The 19,852-nt window shown below is 39.8% G+C and overlaps 1 protein-coding gene across 1 annotated transcript; it reads left to right on the forward strand.

Annotated features, from left to right (window-relative positions):
* Positions 1 to 1,418: 1,418 nt before the first annotated feature.
* Positions 1,419 to 2,378, forward strand: LOC306638908 (olfactory receptor 5A2; the record flags this gene model as incomplete). The annotated part of the gene is made up of 1 exon (XM_079102364.1): positions 1,419 to 2,378. One exon carries the CDS (start codon positions 1,419 to 1,421, stop codon positions 2,376 to 2,378), a length of 960 nt encoding a protein of 319 aa, XP_078958490.1.
* Between the last annotated feature and the right edge of the window lie 17,474 nt (positions 2,379 to 19,852).

The raw sequence follows: 19,852 nt of genomic DNA on the forward strand, positions 1-19,852 counted from the left end.
ACAATAGACCAAATATAATAATCCATAGCCACTCTGCTAAACTCTGAGAATAAGCAGTGAAAAAAATTCATTCATTCAATAAATACTAACTGGATCCCTGTATCCAAGACTCTGTTGCAGGTAAATAGTGAGATCTGTCAACAGCATAGACAAAACTCCCTGCTTGCGGTGAGTGGCTCATATTCCGGTAGAGAGGATTTCATTAAGATAAGAAACATCGAACTCATCTTGTTTCCTTTTTGATGGTCACAATAGATTGATGTCATGATGAAGAACAGTCTTGGCTTTTCTCAGGTTTGACCTTTCATCCGTGACTTATAGGGAGATTTAAAATGTTCAGAAAACACAAGTTAGAAACAGCTTTTAATGTGAGGAATGACAAAGAAACACAAATCGTTACGCTCTGTTGCAAGCACGCACGGCCAAATTCCGTACAAATGATGAAATACCAGCAACTTGGGTTTTACCGAGGAGTCCTCCCAGGGCACGTCTGCCTTTTTTATACCCACTTGTATTTCCTCATTTTGATCTCACATCAGGCCTAGCCTGTCTTTCTCCATCGTCAAATGCACATGGGTTTACCTCATGTTTTCAAAGTGATCATCTGCTGTGGCCTTATAACATCAAAGTGGTCTTTGGCTGATTGTTGTCCTTAACTGTCTAACAAACCCTCTCTTCCCCAGCTTTTCTTGTCAAGGAAACATAAGTTCTTGACCACTGTGTTCAGACCATTTCACTCCGCTCTGGAACGGCTCCCCATTCCGCTTCAAGGAGTTTCGCCCTAGCCCTCTAACTCCCTGACAGAGCCAACTGGGCTAGTCCAAGTTTTTATTGTTCTATGAATTTTATGTGATGAATTGCATGAAAAAAAATCACACATTTTTCTAGTCCTAAGCATGTACACACTTAACATTTTTCATTTCACAATTATAGGCCATTTTATTCTGTTTTTGAGGTCTTATGTTAAAGTTTATTTTTTTAATCTTAATTTGGTTTCTATTTTTAAATCAGAAAGTCTGAGAAAGCCCCAGAAAATTCAGTTCCAAAAGGGCCTTGAAACTCCCCTGACTCAACCCTGCCATCTTGAGAGAGTGAGACTCTGGAGGGGTGGAGGGGCATTTCCATAGCCCCCACCTGTGTGGGAATGGAGCTAAAAGAAAAAGCATCTTTCTGCTCCTGGTCACTTTCTACCCCACTTGCCAGAATCTTTTTCACTAATAAGGTGTATAATGTACACGTTTAAAATAGTGCCAAGGGATTATTTAACCCTGACTTGCTCTGGGAGGATTTTACTTGGAAGGTGGCTGGAATCGTGACCAGGTACTGACTGTATGACCTTCCAGGACGTTTCCATGCTTGTGATAATAAACACAATCTCTCTGACATGGAGTTGCTTCTCTCCTTCATGCAGGAAGCCTATGGTGGTAGAAAGGAACAACACAGTTGTGACAAAATTCATCCTTCTGGGGTTCTCGGATCATCCTCAAATGAAGACTTCCCTCTTTGTGTTATTTCTGGGGATCTACCTCCTGACCGTGGCCTGGAACCTGAGTCTTATTGTCCTCATCAGGATGGACTGTCATCTGCACACGCCCATGTACTTCTTCCTCAGCAACTTGTCCTTCCTGGACATCTGCTATGTGTCCTCCACCAGCCCCAAGATGCTTTCCGATATTGTCACAGAGCAGAAAACCATTTCCTTCGTTGGCTGTGCCACACAGTACTTTGTCTTCTGTGGGATGGGGCTGACCGAGTGCTTTCTCTTGGCCGCCATGGCCTATGACCGCTATGCTGCCATCTGCAACCCGCTGCTCTACACGGCCCTCATCTCCCGCACGCTTTGCTTAAAGATGGTGGCTGGTGCCTACGTGGGTGGATTCCTCAGTTCTTTGATCAAGACATACTCTGTCTACCACCATGATTTCTGTGGGCCCAACACGATCAACCACTTCTTCTGTGACCTTCCTCCTGTCCTGGCCCTGTCCTGCTCTGACACCTTCAGCAGCCAGGTGGTGAACTTCCTTGTGGGCGTGGTCGTTGGAGTGGCTTCTGTCCTTGTGATCCTCATCTCTTACGGTTACATTGTTGCTGCCGTGGTGAGGATCCGCTCAGCCAAAGGTAGGACCAAGGCTTTCAGCACCTGTGCCTCCCACCTGACTGCTGTGACCCTCTTCTATGGTTCTGGTCTCTTCATGTACATGCGACCTAGTTCCAGCTACTCCCTGAACCGGGACAAGGTGGTGTCCATATTCTATGCTGTGGTGATACCGATGATGAATCCCATCATCTACAGCTTTAGGAATAAGGACATTAAAAGCGCCATAAAGAAAGCTGTGGAGAGGGACCACGTGCTTTCACAAGGGCATTCGTTTTTTTGACTTTGGGCTAATATTCACAATAAAGCCTGGAGCTGGGTCAGTGGTGCAGATATTTATGTTATCTAAGCCAAAGCAATAGAAGACATGTCCTCAGTTTGGTAGAAAGTGTGATCTTTGTAACAGCTTTTAGCACACTGGAAACAGGGTCTACGGACACAATAGAAAAAGTGGTTATGAATAGTCATGCTTAAATCATCTGACCTGTGATGATTAATCTCATCGCTGCCATTTTGTAGGCATGTGGATTTAGAAACCTTGCTTACAGTTTCCACTCCTCACCTGTAAAACGAGTATAGCAATTACTTCTACCTCAGAGAACTGATCCAACAATTAAGTGAGACTATGCATGAGAAGGACTTAGACTAGTGCCTGGCATGCGGTGATACTTAATAAGTGTCAGTTTATATTATTAGTCAATTAATCAATATTATTAATTTTGTATACATCAAGAAAAATCCAGGGCAATGTGATAAAAAGAGGCAATAGCTGTGAAATACCCACTCCAATTGGGACATGTCGGTCTCAGTGAAAATGCATACCTGTGTCTCTTATCACTGTGATTTCTCCTGCATCTCAGAAGTGGTCCCCAGAGAATGAGAAAGAGCTCAGATTCCCAGTACTGGCCACACACAGAAATGTTACCACTGTGCCCACATTACCAGGTACCTGACACCTCCCTCTTTCCTCATATTCATTTTTTTTTTCTCTGGTTTTCTTTATCTGTCTTCCAGATCACTGAGCTTCTATCCTTCAATTATCCAATTTTCAAAATAGTAGGTAATCAAAGAAAAAAACAAACAAACAAAAAAAAAACCCAGAAATAATACATTAAGAAAGGTAGGTTTCTGGGCATGGTGGTGCAAGCCTGTAATCCCAGCAGCTCGGGGAGGCTGAGACAGGAGGATTGCGAGTTCAAAGCTAGCCTCAGCAATGGTGAGGTGCTAAGCAACTCAGTGAGACCCTATCTCTAAATAAAATATAAAATCAGGCTGGGGATGTGTCTCAGTGGTAAAGTGCCCCTGAGTTCAATGCCCAGTACCAAAAAAGAAAAAACAAAAACAAAAACAAAAAACGGTAGGTAATCTTAAATTCAAATGCTTAAAGTCACTGAAATAGCACAACATATAATTAATCCATCAATGAAAAAATGCTTTAATGTTTTGGGTCTCCATGGACGTTTCACTGATCAACTATCATCTCTAATTTTTTTTTCCGTACTGGGGATTGAACCCAGGGGCACTCTACTGCTGAGTTATGTTCCCAGCCCTTTATATTATTTTAAAAAAATCTGAGACAGGGTCATGCCAAGTTGTACAAGTCTGGTTTCCAATTTGCAATCCTCCTGCCTCAGCCTCCCAACTAAGTGGGATTACAGATGTGCATGATGATACCTAGTCATCTCTAATTTTTTTTTTATGATTCTGGATTCAAATCTTTATCAAAATTGTTTGATCATGTATATATTTATTGCTAATGGAAGTTTTCTTTTTGCATTGAGGATATACAGGTACTTTTGCAGTTTGCTCAACTATCAAGGAAAAAGCAAGGTCCATTAATACTCATTAATTCTAGTGCCTAAGATGGAATGGGTTGCAAAATTGGAAGAAATGAAAAATAATCTGGGGTCTATAGTAAGCCACAAGTTAAATAAGACTTCCCACATAAATATATTTATTATGGGACTCATAAACCAGTATATATTAAACAGAATATTGTGGCCACTAAAGGAACGAAGCATTTGATGGCTGTTTGAAACAAGACAAGGCACGATTGTCTCCCGGGGGGCTGGCTAGCAGGAGAGTTCATTTTAGTAAAGCTGCCACAATCCAGGGTGTGGTTCTCATCGTGCAAGCTCCTCCAGAAATCTTTTCCAGATGGACTGGAGTTAACCAACTTCAGAATAGCTCACTGCATAAGCCAGCAAGCTATTTTTAGCTTTCAGGGAAGAACGAAACTGCCAAGATTGTACTTATGGGAGGGGGTACAATTCTCCATCTGCTGAGGAAACCATAGAGAAGCAAATTACAACCAAAAGTCTATTTGGAGAGAGGAATCAAAGCCAGGTGGATTCGCGTGTCGGTACCTGATGTGCCCAACATGAGGTCTGTAGAGGCTGGGGCCCTGGGCTGGGGTGCTGCCAAGTGTTCTTGCCAAGCATTCTGTGTCCTCTCTCCCAGGAGGACCACCTTCCCTTCTGATCAATGCATTATGTAGAGATGGATGAATTGAAAGTTTTTCCTTATTTTGTTCAAGTAACTTTTTTTCCCTGTGATGTACTTTATTTGTCCATGGTGGGCTGATTTTATGGTTTGATCCCTGAAGTTCTGCAGACATCCGATTGTTGTCCCTACATACCACTAGTGTTCCCTCAACTTCTTAAGTAAGTGTGCGTAATTACACACTCGGGACATAGTGAGGGGTTCATCAAACAGACTCTGATGAGATTTTCACCTTATTTTTTTGTAAAGATCAATAGTCTCTTATCTGTCTCGTCTTTAAACTAGACAAACCTGGTGCTCACCTATTCTGTAATCATCCACACAAATAAGGAATCCCTTCCATTTGACTTTTGCCTGTGTTCGGATAACTGATCTGGACCTCCTTGACCTCAAATCAAGAAGGAGCAACCTGACTGTCTTGCACATAAAGAGATACACCATCTACCTTAGCTTTTCCCCATCAACTTGGTCTATGAGTATCTTTCCTGAATTCTTGATGTCTTGTCTCCACGGAGATAAACCAACTGTTGCTTTGCTTCCAACCTCCTGTTCCTCTATCTCTGACCAACATCTCTTATTGTGCAATATCGTTTATGAGCTTCCCCCAACGAGCAAAGGAAGAGCTACAGCAGTCTCTTGCAATCGTGACTTGGAACTTGCACAAACTGAATGTGGCAGCTCTCCATTCAGTTTCCAGACCAGAAGACTGGCACTATTGAGTTGGAAGACAGACAGACCACAGACTTTGATGGAACCACATTCTGCGAATAAACAGGCAGCCAAGTTCTGAAACAGAACTATGATCTCAGCCTGGACTTTGATGTCAGCATCTGTAGAAAAATCAGCATGCATGAGTTATCACTTTGGTCTTCTATGGCACGTTTGTGCTTGTTCTAATAAAACCTTTTGTGAAAAAGGAGGTTGGTTGTTTTCATTTTACAAAATTCTTAAGGAGACAACTGGATTCATCTGGTCCAGAAAGAGGAAGTCCGAAAGTCAGACATATACTGAATTTCAGTTCATGTTCTAGCAACTGTAAGCTAAAGATATAGCCTGGTAGGGGTGCGTCTCACTCTTTCCTTAAACCTCTGCCTGCAATACAATTAGTGGTGAGACTCCATCTGCACTGAGTTGCTGCTGAGAAGTGCCCTCTACTCAATAAGAAGGGGTGGGAAGAAAGGAAGTCCTTCACCAGCCTCGTCTTCCCTAGTCTTTCCCGTATCCTATGATGGATGCTCTTGACAGTGGGCTGTGTTCTCTGTACTACCTGCATAGATGCCATGTTTTTTTAAGTTATTATTTTTACCAAAAGGCAAAGCAGGAATTTTTTTTTCTTTGTTTAACACTCTTGGTGTTGGTGGCTTTCAGATCTTGGAAGGTTCTGGAATTGTTTTTCATTACCCATGTTATCCCTGGTAGTTTTCTAACAAACAGGAGTTCATGCATGGTGTTTTCCTGATTTAGCCAGTTTAGCACTCTTATTAGGAATTTGTCCTTCTTATTTATTTGATTTAATTTTAAAATTAGCTTTAACTCACCATTGTACTTTATTTTTAATTGATATTATTTTAATTGATAGATCATAATTGTACATATTTACACAGTGTGATGCTCTGTTGTTTGTGGAATGACAAAATCAAGCTGGTCAACATCCATATGCTTTTTTCTCTGTTGGTATTCAGCACGTGTTGTGTTTTGGGCGAATGTCCCCCAGAGTCCATGTGTTAAAGGTACCCAGGATTGTGCCCAGGAAGGTGGTAGAACCTAGGAGAGGTGGAGTCTAGTGGAAGGTCATAGGTTGCTAAAGCCATGCTTTGGAAGAAGATTGTGGGATCTCCATCTCTCCATCTCTCTCTGCTTCCTGAATCAGGAATATATTTAGGATATAGACCTTCTCAGTTTTTCAGTCTACTCTGATAAATTGCAATTTAGTTTTTAAAACTTTAATCATAATTTTATGATGAAAGGAAAATGTGGTTTTCTCATACTCTAAATATTCATACATATGTAAAATATATAGTTATTTTTCAGGAATAAGGCCTTAAGAACATTAAAATGTGTTTTTGAGTAAACTGTAAATATGAGAGTAGTAAGATAACAGTGAAAGTCAATTTTTATGAGCAGAGATGATAATTAGAAAACTAGGATGAAATGAATGTGATAAAAATATGTAAACACACAAATAGAAAGTTCCATTTCAAGGGCAATAAAGGGAAATTAAAACAATTTTTCTATGTAATGACAAATCAGTAAACAGCACATGTTAGAATAATTTTTAAAAGATCACACTAACTGAATGTTGGGGAAAATAAAAAGAACAATGATGTAGAGTCACCTATTTCTAGCAAAACTATGAAATGGTCTAAAATTTTGTGAAAACATCCTTGTGATAATTGGTTATAAACATGGATCCACACAGTTGTCTTTACTTTTTCCTGAAGCTCATCTAAAATGACAGTAACAGTTTAGAAAGGAAACACAGAGCCACCAAGACATGGAGAACAAGAGATGACGTCCCAAACTGGAAGCTGGAAAGTGTAGGTGTGGAAGGTAACAAATTCAAAAAGAGTCAGTAAATCCACAAGCGGTGCTGGTGGTGGGGAGAAGCCAGGAAGAAGCGAGTTGATTCTCACTGCACAGCCTGAGGGAGGATTGGAAGTGGAAGGTACTAGGAACCTGCATGGAGCAGTGGGGGCTTTCACTAGGGGTAGAGTTGAAAATCCATCAAGAAGCATTGGATTCCTCTTAAATTCATGCAACTTCCTCTACCCCTATCATCCCTCTAATCCTCTAGCAGAATACTGGAGGCTCATTCCCTAGAGAACTGAACCAGGGACTGTGGGCTCAGGACCATCAGCTATACCTAAGGGGGAAAGGTAAAAACAGAGGGGTAAGATGGAATCCCATCTCCATAGTGAGATGCTCGAGTCTCCCGCCCCACTCACACCACCACACACCTTCCATCCGATCCATCAACCCCGAGACCACTCATAATTAGGTTGATATTTCCTGGACAGAAGGCTGGAGTATTCATTTCTACATAGAGATAAACCTTCCCCAGAGAAAATAACTAGTGCTTCCTAGCAGAGATCCATCAGAGCAATTGCAAAGCCCCTGCCAATCATCTGGTAGAAAGACCATGAGAGGACAGTTGCTGACTGTGAAGAACGAGATTCAGATTTTTTTTTAAAGATGTCATTTTTAAAGCTGGATTAGGCCCACAGCAAAAATGAGCAGAAGGTACAGAGATTTCCAAGATCTCCTCATCCTTACACATGCATAGCTTTCTCCATTATCAACATTCCCCTCTAGGGTGTGCCTTTGTGATAACTCATGAACCTACAGCGCACAGTATTGTCCCCTGAAGTCCATAGTTCACATTAGGGATGCTTGTGGTAGTGTTCACTCTGTAGATTTTGACAAGTGTATGACGACGTGTATTCACCCCTACAGTGTCACAGAATGATTTCACTGTCCTCAAAACTTTCTGTGCCCTGTCTGTTGATCCCTTCCTCCCCTCTGACTCTTAGAACCACTGATCTCTTTAATGTCTCCAGAGTTTTACCCTTTTCCTGGATGTCGTATAGCTGGGCATACTTCTGTAGCCATTCCAAATTGGCTTCTTTCACTTAGTAATATGCATTTAAGGTTCCTCCATATCTAGTTTAAGTAAAAAAAATTTTAATGTTAAATATATTTTTTTCTTTGTTGAAATTTTTAAATGATTAGGCAATGTAGGTAACAATCTGTTTACAGCCAAAGTGGAATACCTTTACTATAGCTTATAAAACTGTTGTATTTAGGGTGTTTTTTGTAATATATTTTTAAGACCAGAGTATGTAGCACCTAACTATTCTTCTGCAGTTTATTACGACGGGGATGAGCGTAGAACTAGCTTACAGGAGTGGTGATACCAGATCTTTATAGTACCTCACTTGGCAATGTGAAAATGTAGTTGAGGATCCACAGACAGAACACCTATAATAAAAAGGGGGAAAAGTAACTGTAACAAAAAGGCAATCTAGGAAGTATAAGAATGTGTAAAAAGTGAAATTCCAAAATTAATATAATTTCATATTAGAGAATTTAAAGATGATAAAAACATGGTGCTATATAAGAAATACCTGGGGATGGAACCAGGAATTTTTTTCCTTTATAAGTATTAAAACTACTTGATTTTATCATGAGATTCATTTGGAAAATAAAAACCACAGAATAGCCAAAGAAATCCTTAGTAAGAAAAGTGAAGCAGGAGGCATCACAATACCAGAACTTAAACTATATTACAGAGCAATAGTAACAAAAATGGCATGGTATTGGCACCAAAACAGACATGTAGACCAATGGTACAGAATAGAAGACACAGAGACAAACCCACGTAAATACAGGTTTCTCATACTAGACAAAGGAGCCAAAATCATTAACTGGGGAAAAGATAACCTATTCAATAAATGGTGCTGGGAAAATTAGATATCCACATATAACAAATTAAATTAAACCTATCTCTCACCCTGCATGAACCTCAACTCAAAGTGGATCAAAGACTTAGGCACTAGAACAGAGACCCTGTGCCTACCAGAAGAAAAAGTAGGCCCAAATCTTTACCATGTAGGCTTAGGATCTGGCTTCCTTGACAAGACCCCTAAAGTGCAAGAAGTAAAATCAACAATAAATAAATGGGATGGCTTCAAAATAAAAAGTTTCTTCACAGCAAAGAAAACAGTTAATAATGTGAAGAGAGAGCCTACAGAATGGGAGAAAATCTTTACCTCATGCACCTCAGATAAAGCACTAATCTCCAGGATATATAAAGAACTCAAAACACTTAACACCAAAAAAGCAAACAATCCAATCAATAAATGGGCTAAGAAACTGAACAGACACTTCATAGAAGTGAAGAAATACAGTCGATCAACAAATATAAGAAAAAATGGTCATCATCTTTAGCAATTAGAGAAATGCAAATCAAAACTAAGATTTCATCTCACCCCAGTCAGAGTGGCAATTATGAGGAATACAAACAACAATAAATGTTGGCAAGGATGTGGGGAAAAGGTCCACTAATACGCTGCTGGTGGGACTGCAAATTGGTGCAGCCACTCTGGAAAGCAGTGTGGAGATTCCTCAGAAAACTTGGAATGGAACCACCATTTGACCCAGCTATCCCACTACAGTGATGCAGCCACATCATGTTTATAGCAGTTCAATTCACAATAGATAAACTATGGAACCAACCTAGTTGCCCTTCAACAGATGAACGGATTTTAAAAAATGTGATACACACACACACACACACACACACACACCATGGAATATTACTTAGCCATAAATAAGAATAAAATTATGGCATTTGGTACATGGATGGAGCTGGAGAACATCATGCTAAGTAAAAAAAATCAACCCCCAAAACCAAAAGCCGAAAGTTTTCTCTGATATGTGGATGCTAATTCACAATAAGGGATGGGGTGGGGATTAGGGAAGAATAGATTTACTTTAGATTAGGTAAGTGGAAGTGAAGGGAGGGCAGGGGTGTGGGATAGGAAGGATAGTATAATGAATCAGACATTATTACCTAGTGTACATATATGACTGTACAACTGGTAGGCTTCTACATCATGCATAACCAGAAGAATGAGAAAGTATACTCCACTATATATGAAGTATCAAAATACATTCTACTGTCATGTATAACTAGTTAAAACAAATTTAAAAATTAAAAAAACTACTTGATTTTGAAATTATGTATAATTGATATTTATTGCATAGATAGTTAAATTATAAAAATGTAGTTCTTCACTTTTTTTTCGTAGTTGTTGCCTAGCATCCATAATCTCTCTGAGGAGTTTATTAAAACTTTTTTGAGGGGGAAGATTTCCTTTTCTATTCTCAGTCATCTTTCTTTGAGTAGGATCAATTCTGACTCTGGAATCTAAAGTGAATCCTGATCGACTTAAGTCAGTCAACAAATAAATCAGTCAACAAAAAAATCAACAAGTAAGTCAACAAATAAATGACTATTCACTATGGTTTGGATAAGTGTCCCCCTCGAGGTCCACATGTAAAGACTTGGTCCCCAAGATGGCAGTAGTGGAGGGACCACAGGCCTTGATAGGTGGGACCTGATAGGTGGTCCTTAGATTATTGGGTGTGTGCCCTTGGAGAGCCTGTGGGGCCCTAGAATCCTCCTCTCTCTGCTTGCTGGCTTGAGATGTGAACACTTTCTCTGACATGCCCTCCTTTCATGATATTCTTCCTTTGCCAGAGGCCCCGACCTATGGGGCTGCCTGATCTTGAATTGGAACTTCCAGATGAGTAGCCAAATGAAACCTGTCTTTAGGTAGGAACATCGGATAATTGAAGTCAGAAAGAGGCTAGGAGATGTTCATTGTAGCATCTAGAAAAGTCTTGTCTATGGTGGCTACTAGAAAAGAGGCTCTTTTCTTTGAACAGATGATCCTGAGTATTCTGGTTTGGATGTGATGTGTTCCCAAAAGCTTATCTGTGAGACAATGCAAGAAGGTTTAGAGGAGAAATGGTTGGTTATGAGGGCCTTCACCCAACTGAGGAATTAATCCTCTGATGGATTAACTGGGTGGTAAATGTAGGCAGGTAGGATATAGCTGGGGGAGGTGGGCCATTGGGACCTGCATTTGGGGTACATATTCTGTCTGTGGAGAGTAGAGTCTTTCTCTCTGCTTCCTGATCATCATGTGAGCTGCTTCCCTCCACCACACTCTTCCACCATCATGTTCTGCCTCACTTCAAGCCCTGAGGAACTGAGATCTCTTCTCTGAAACTGTGAACCTCCATTATAAACTTTTGCACCTCTAAAATTGTTCTTGTCGGGTCTTTCAGTCACAGAAGCAAAAAAGCTGACCACAACAGTGAGACTAAGATCTACAACTTACATACCAATTTTGCTACCACTAGGGCAATTTGCCATAGGATGGAAAAATTGTTGCACAGCTCATCCTACTAGCATTTGAACCACTAGATCAAATGTTCTCTGATTAACTCTGTTTCATGAGTCAAGAGATTAATTGTTTCAATAGTAAGTGGTCTCCATTCTCAGGATATTAATTATTTATTGTTCTGCAACAAATTACTACAAAACTTTGCAGTTTAGAAGAATGATAGAAGAAAAATGGCTTAGAAAATTAAGGTATAGACAATGGTCTATTATAATATACTTGATGAAAATTAATAGTTATAATGAACTCAAGGGGTTTTGATGCAAAACCCACAGATTCTGGTAATCAAGAAATACAATTTTCATTAGTTCTGTAGTTCTCTTTCTACTTTGTGCTCTCCTTTTGTTTTCCTACTGAGAACAAAGTAATCAATCTGAAGTCCTTCTTAACAGTTTTGCGTCTAAGTCCCACATGGCTTGAATGAGGCCAGAGCATTGGGGGCATTGGTCCCTGACCTCTTCATACCAGCAGCTCCTAGAGTATCTACCTCCTCATCAGGTCTCCAGCTGCCAAGGCACAATGGTTTGCTGCTGAATTCACTTCATTCCCATCCTCAAAGACTATTAAGTCTGACAACAGATGCTCACAACCATTCTTGATTAAATGAGAATTGTTCTGTTATTTTCCATCTTTAACAATGGGCATGCAAGAAACCGAGGGATGCAATACCTCCCTGCCTGGCGCCATCTTACCTGGATCCTCCATGAATGTATTTTCTTAAGTTCCTGCCTGCTAACCCAGGCAAAAGACAACCTCTTTGTTCTTGGTATCTCCAAACTTGGGTGATGGTTCTGCCATCTCTCTGGGCTCCATGCCTCATTCTGAAGACTCACTCATGGTTTTGGCCTTATACTTGCGTCCAAGAAGTGTGTCACATTTCTTCCCTGAGGCTTGGGAACTGAACAACCTACCTGCCTGAAAAAGGAGAATGGTCACAGAGGTAAGAAAATTCTAGGTAAAAAACTAGACAATATTTTTTTGATGCTATTGTGAATGGGGTAGTTTTCCTAATTTCTCTTTCTGAAGATTCATCACTTATGTATAAAAATGCATTGGATTTATGAACATTGATCTTGTAACCTGCTACTTTACTGAATTCACTTATGAGTTCTAAGAGTTTTCTGGTGGAATTTCCAGGTTCCTCTAAATATATAATCATGTCATCAGTGAACAGGGATAGTTTGAGTTCTTCTTTTCCTATTCGTATCCCTTTAATTTCTTTGGTTTGTCTAATTGCTCTGGCTAGAGTCTCAAGAACGATGTTGAGTAGAAGTGGTGAAAGAGGGCATCCCTGCCTTGTTCCAGTTTTTAGGGGGAATGCTTTCAGTTTTTCACCATTTAGAATGATATTGGCCATGGGCTTAGCATAGATGGCCTTCACAATGTTAAGGAATGATCCCACTACCCCAATTTTTTCTAGTGTTTTGAGCATGAAGGGGTGCTGTATTTTATCAAATGCTTTTTCTGCATCTATTGAAATAATCATGTGATTCTTAACTTTTAGTCTGTTGATATGGTGAATGACATTTATTGATTTCCAGATGTTGAACCAACCTTGCATCCCTGGGATAAAACCCACTTGATCATGGTGCACTATCTTTTTAATATATTTTTGTATGCGATTTGCTAAAATTTTGTTGAGAATTTTTGTGTCGATGTTCATTAAGGATATTGGTCTGAAATTTTCTTTCCTCGATGTATCTCTGTCTGGTTTAGGTATCAGGGTGATATTGGCTTCATAGAATGAGTGTGGGAGGGTTCCCTCCTCTTCTATTTTATGGAATACTTTGAGAAGTATTGGAATGAGCTCTTCTTTAAAGGTTTTGTAGAACTTGGCTGAGAACCCATCTGGTCCCGGACTTTTCTTTGTTGGTAGGCTTTTGATGACCGCTTCTATTTCATTGCTTGAAATTGATTTATTTAAGTTGTGTATATCTTCCTCGTTCAGTTTAGGCAATTCATATGTCTGTAGAAACTTGTTGATGTCTTCGAGGTTTTCTGTTTTTTTGGAGTATAGATTTTCAAAATAGCTTCTAATTATGTTTTGCATTTCACTCGTGTCTGTTGTGATATTTCCTTGTTCATTCCAAATTTTAGTAATTTGAGTTTTCTCCCTTTTTCTCTTTGTTAGCATGGCTAAGGGTTTATCAATTTTGTTTATTTTTGCAAAGAACCAACTATTTATTTTGTTAATTTTTCCGATTGTTTCTTTTGTTTCAATTTCGTTGATTTCAGCTCTGATTTTAACTATTTCCTGTCTTCTACTACTTTTGGTGTTGGTCTGCTCTTCTTTTTCTAGGGCTTTGAGCTGTAGTGTTAGGTCGTTTATTTGTTGATTTCTACTTCTTTTGTTGAATGCGCCCCATGAAATAAATCTTCCTCTCAGTACTGCTTTCATAGTGTCCCAGAGATTTTGAAAAGAGGTGAAAGACCTCTACAATGAGAACTACAGAACACTAAAGAAAGAAATTAAAGAAAACCTTAGAAGATGGAAAGATCTCCCATGTTCATGGATAGGAAGAATTAATATTGTCAAAATGGCCATACTACCAAAAGTGCTATATAGATTCAATGCAATTCCAATTAAAATCCCAATGATGTACCTTACAGAAATAGAGCAAGCAATTATGAAATTCATCTGGAAGAATAAGAAACCCAGAATAGCTAAAGCAATCCTCAGTAGAAAGAGCGAAGCAGGGGGTATCGCAATACCAGATCTTCAACTCTATTACAAAGCAATAGTAACAAAAACGGCATGGTATTGGTACCAAAATAGACAGGTAGATCAATGGTACAGAATAGAGGACACGGACAGAAACCCAAATAAATACAATTTTCTCATACTAGACAAAGGGGCTAAAAATATGCAATGGAGAAAAGATAGCATCTTCAACAAATGGTGCTGGGAAAACTGGAAAACCATATACAACAGAATGAAATTAAACCCTTATCTCTCACCCTGCACAAAACTCAACTCACAATGGATCAAGGAACTCGGAATCAGACCAGAGACCCTGCATCTTATAGAAGAAAAAGTAGGCCCAAACCTTCAACTTGTTGGCTTAGGAGCAGACTTCCTTAACAGGACTCCCATAGCCCAAGAAATAAAAGCAAGAATCAACAACTGGGATAGATTCAAACTAAAAAGCTTTCTCTCAGCAAAGGAAACAATCAGTAATGTGAAGAGAGAGCCTACAGAGTGGGAGAATATCTTTGCCAATCATACTTCAGATAGAGCGCTAATATCCTGAATCTATAAAGAACTCAAAAAACTCTACACCAAGAATACAAATAATCCAATCAACAAATGGGCCAAGGAAATGAACAGACACTTCGCAGAAGAAGATGTACAAGCAATCAACAGATATATGAAAAAATGTTCAACATCTCTAGTAATAAGAGAAATGCTAATCAAAACTACCCTAAGATTTCATCTCACCCCAATTAGAATGGCGATTATCAAGAACATAAGCAACAATAGGTGTTGGTGAGGATGTGGGGAAAAAGGTACACTCATACATTGCTGGTGGGGTTGCAAACTAGTGCAGCCACTCTGGAAAGCAGTATGGAGATTCCTCAGAAAGCTTGGAATGGACCCACCATTTGACCCAGCTATCCCACTCCTTGGCCTATACCCAAAGGACTTAAAATCAGCATACTACAGAGATACAGCCACATCAATGTTCATAGCTGCTCAATTCACTATAGCCAGATTGTGGAACCAACCCAGATGCCCTTCAGTTGATGAATGGATAAAGAAACTGTGGCATATATATACAATGGAATATTACTCCGCCATGAGGAATGACAAAATCATGGCATTCCCAGGCAAATGGATGAAATTGGAGTGTATCATGCTAAGTGAGATAAGCCAATCTCAAAAAACTAAAGGACGAATGATCTCGCTGATAAGCAGATGAGGACATACGGGGTGGGGGGTAGGAGGGGTTAGTGTTAGGGTTAGGGTTAGGTTTAGGGTTAGGGATAAGGAGGGTGGTAAGAATGAGGAAGAAAGGAATGTATAGAGGGAAAAGAGGGGTGGGAGGGGAGGGGGGAAGGGGAAAAATAACAGAATGAATCCAACAACATTGCCCTATGTAAATTTATGATTTTTAATTAAAATTAAAAATTAAAAAAAATAAAATAAAATAAAGACATACAAAATTGTTTACAAAAAAAACACTAGACAATATTTCAAAAAAGAATATATTGTCTTGTTACATTCAGCAAAGTAAAAATTTTTGAAAGAGGGTTTGATGGAGATAAAACAGGAAACGGAAGCCATGTTAGGATCCCGAGAAAACTTAATTTTCATCTATCTCAATAGGCTGTTTCATCTTTTCCATAGCCTCAACTCTTTTATTCCCTCTAAGATGTTCTTGCCATGTAGTATCCAGTGCTTTTCTAACAGAAAAGTCAGACCCTGAGGACCAAAGGACATGAGCGTAGTCCCTGTTAGCCATGGACTGCAAATCAAGAGTTTCTTCTCTTCCTGTGCATCTAGAGGAAGGGTGGTGGGTCCGGTGGAGGGAGGTGGAAGGGGTTCTTCTTGGGGTGTGTTTTGAGGGTATTGAGTGTTGTTTTATCTCTCCGAGGCTTCCTGCACACTTTGCCCAGTTCTTCGTCATTTCCTCCTTGCTTCTGCCCTTCTTAGGCCCATTCTCTCCTTCTCTAATTCTCCGTCTCCTTTTTTTTTATTCCTTTAACCAAGTAACTAGTGTCCAGAAAGAGAAGGGACCTGTTTATATTTCTCCTTCCATACTCCAAATGTCTGTGAAGTGTCTGCGTACATGACCCATCCACAGAGTCCCATCTAAAGTGTTAAAAATTGATTCAGAAGTAGAAAACAGAGAATTGAGAATTCATCTACTGCAGAATCTGACTCAGAATTGCCGAGTGCTCCTACTTCCTGGTGTTTTTCCCTAGACAGAAGTCTATGATAATAGTTCCTATACTAAGGTGACATGGTTTACTTTATGGATAACAAAGTTGTAAGTGACCTCCTTTATCAGCCCCTTGATTCCTCTAGGAAGGAGGGTTCCTGTTTATAAAAACGCTTCAAAAGATTACCACTCTCTGGAGAGATGGTGGAGCCTAAGCAAGGGACCAATTCCTAGAGTTGGTCTCTCCTCTATTACCCAGGAGAGTTGTTATTTACACCTTGTGTGGTTTTAATTGATCCTTCTTTGTTGCAAGCTATGCTCTCAAAGTCTTTCTTAGATGTGGAGAAAGTTCCTAAGCACTAAGATCCTCTTCTTTCTCAACTGTATCATTTCTGAAGGAGGCTGAGTGAGTCATTGCTGACTGTAAACCATGGGCTCAACTCAGCATACTGATAAAATGGGATGCTCTCGGAACCTGGATGTGGAAATATCTGTTGGTCATTTCTGAATACCTGGGAACACCATGAAGTTAAAGGGGGTGGATCACAGGAGAGGAAATCCTTCTCCAAACTCTTAGGTGAGTCCCTTACAGATTCTGCAATAAGGAATACCAGGGACCCTAGAAGGAATTTCACAGATTTACAAATAGCTCAGTCTTCTTATCCTTCAAATCCAAGTTTCATTGGGGACCACTTTAATGGCAGCTCGAGCCTTCAGTCTGAAAAGTAGATCTGTGGAAGGATGATATAAATATGTAGGTGGCAACAATACACTTCAGCATACAGGGAGCCCATGTGAATAGTGTGGGCTGGAAAAACTTGGCCTCGTTTAAAGTGAGAGAATGTAGACCCAGAAGAAGAATCATGGGTTATTTGTGAGGGACTTTGTGACATGCTCCATTTAAATGTGAGCTATCTATGGACGACTTGGTGGAGGGTATTGTTCTTGAATCAAGTGGACATGGTGTAGCTTGGATGAACATGTTAGGTTCTAGAAGTATAGTATGCTCTGAAGTAAGGAGTACAATGCCTCTGGCTTTGGTCTGTGAGGGTGACTACAGATAACAATAATGTATTGTACATTTCAAAAGCCCAGAGCAATTCTGAGTTTACATCATAAATGATAAATGTTTGAGGAGATAAATATGTTTAATTTAATTTAAATGCTGTACAATGAATGTGTATTGAAACATGTAAAATTTAATGTTTTATGTATCAATTAAAAGAAATTTAAAAATGCATGACTAACAGTGAAGGGCCTTCCTTCCTTTCTTTCTTTCTTGAGATGACATCTTGCTATGTTGCCCAGGCTGGTCTCAAACTCCCTCTCCCAAGTGCTGGGACTACAGGTGTGCACCACCCTGCCTGCTATGAGGGACTGTTAAACTATTAAAATGCTGACTGGGATTAGAAGCAAAAACAATAAATGTCAATATGTGGGCTGGGGAGATAGCTCAGCTGGAAGAGTGCTTGCCTCATAAGCACAAGGCCCTGAGTTTGATCCCCAGTACCGCAAAAAAAAAAAAAAAAAGTCAATATGTGGCGTTTTGCGACTAATCCTATCCACCTCATTTCTGATAGGCCAAGTTCTTTAGATTTTGTTTCCTGGCTATGTTTGGTTCAAACATGTTGAACTGTTTCAAAATCCACTAAGTAAGTACTAGGAAGGGCTGCTGACAAAATATCATAAAGGAAAGGAGCATTTCAGAGAGATCACTTTTTCACGTTATCTTTCAACTTCCTTCTTTTATCATTTGCTAAGCAAGGTCAAATGGAGGTTAGATGAGGAGGACGAGTGTATTCTACTAAAAATGGTATGAGAAAGTGCTCATGGAAGACGGCCAAGATAAACTTCATCCAAACCAGAAGAAGAAAGCTCAGACCTCCTTCCTCAATAAGAAGTACCCAAAAGGAGGGTTTAATTCAAATGGTAAAATCTAGAGTGACTGAGAAAAACACCGTGGCAATCACAAAGTGCCTCTAGGATTGACAGCACATTGCTGGTTTGACACAGTTCTTGGTGTAGAATTTGCTGTGATCATTTTCTCTTAGGCATCCATGGGCACAGAGTTTGTAGTGGTTGCCATCCAGAATCCGAGACTTCCCTGTTCCTCAGTTGTACCAGCAGAGTGTTGTGAAACATTTTAATACCTGATCATTTCTTCTTCCTCAAAGAGGATAAATTATCTTGCAGTTTGTCTCACTTCCTATTGCTTTTCCGTTCATTTCCTGAGAGTATCCATGTCAAGAGACGTGATGATGATGTTATTGACAGCATGCTCAGTCACGCTGCCCTTGCCCTGTCTGTTGGTACAGGAATGTCTCTCCAGTGGGCTCTCATGCTAGGAACCTGTGGCGAGGAATTCCTCTAAGAATCCACAGTGCTCTAGTCTCTAGCTTCCTGTCTGCGTCCAGCTGGCAGTTGCCCCCAGGAATTTATCTGTCTCTTTCATGCCACACATCATCCCTTGTTGGTATTATGCCTCTGTGCTGGGCTACAGGCTTTGTTGAAGCTTTGCTTTGTCCAAATCACCAAGTATGGTGCTCTGCATGCTATGGTTAAAAATAAGATCACTGCAGGAATTAACACATTTCACGGAGGCAGTAGAAAGCAGTCCTTTAAAATGTTCTGGAACTAAGTCTGGAATTTGATCTATAGAAGGATAATCTGTCCTTCAGGGGTTGGGTGACCCTAGGTTACTTATTTCTCTGGCCCACAATTGCTTTATCTAAAAATGAGAATAATAAGAGTACATCTTTCACAGGGATGTTGGACAAATTAAATGAGATAAACTGTAAGAGGTTTCAGAATATCACCTCAAATAGGTGTAGTCAATAAATGTGAGCTCTCTAATACCATGCCTTGAGTTTAAGTGAATTTAATCATATTAAGAGGAAAATATAAAAGCACATCAAAGAACTTGAGGTTTTGAGAAAAATTGACCAGTGATAAGCTGAAATAATCAAATCTTACAAGAAAATATTTGTAGATATGTTTCTGGGAAAATAGAGGATTATATATCCACAGAAACTACTAAGAATGCTTGGTGACACTGAATCAGGGACTCCCAAAGAGTGACAACCTCAGGGGACAAGATAGGAAAAAAAATCTACCCCACAAAAGAGACAGTGAAATGCACGACTCTTGGTTTGGGAGACAGAGATGAAGATTAAAAGTTCCCAGTAAATGGATGGAACTGGAGAACATAATGCTAAGTGAAATAAGGCAGACTCAGAATGTCAAGGGTCAGATGTGTTCTTTCATATGTGGAAGCCAGAGAGAAATAAGGAATAAAAAAGTGGATGGATATCATGACAATAGAAGGGATAATAGTGGAGTAGAGGAAGGGGGTTGAGGAGAAAGGAGGGGGAATGGGAAAAAAGAGGAAATGTGGAATGAAA

This window comes from Sciurus vulgaris, assembly GCF_902686455.1.
Source record: "Sciurus vulgaris genome assembly, chromosome: 11".
NCBI lineage: Eukaryota > Metazoa > Chordata > Mammalia > Rodentia > Sciuridae > Sciurus > Sciurus vulgaris.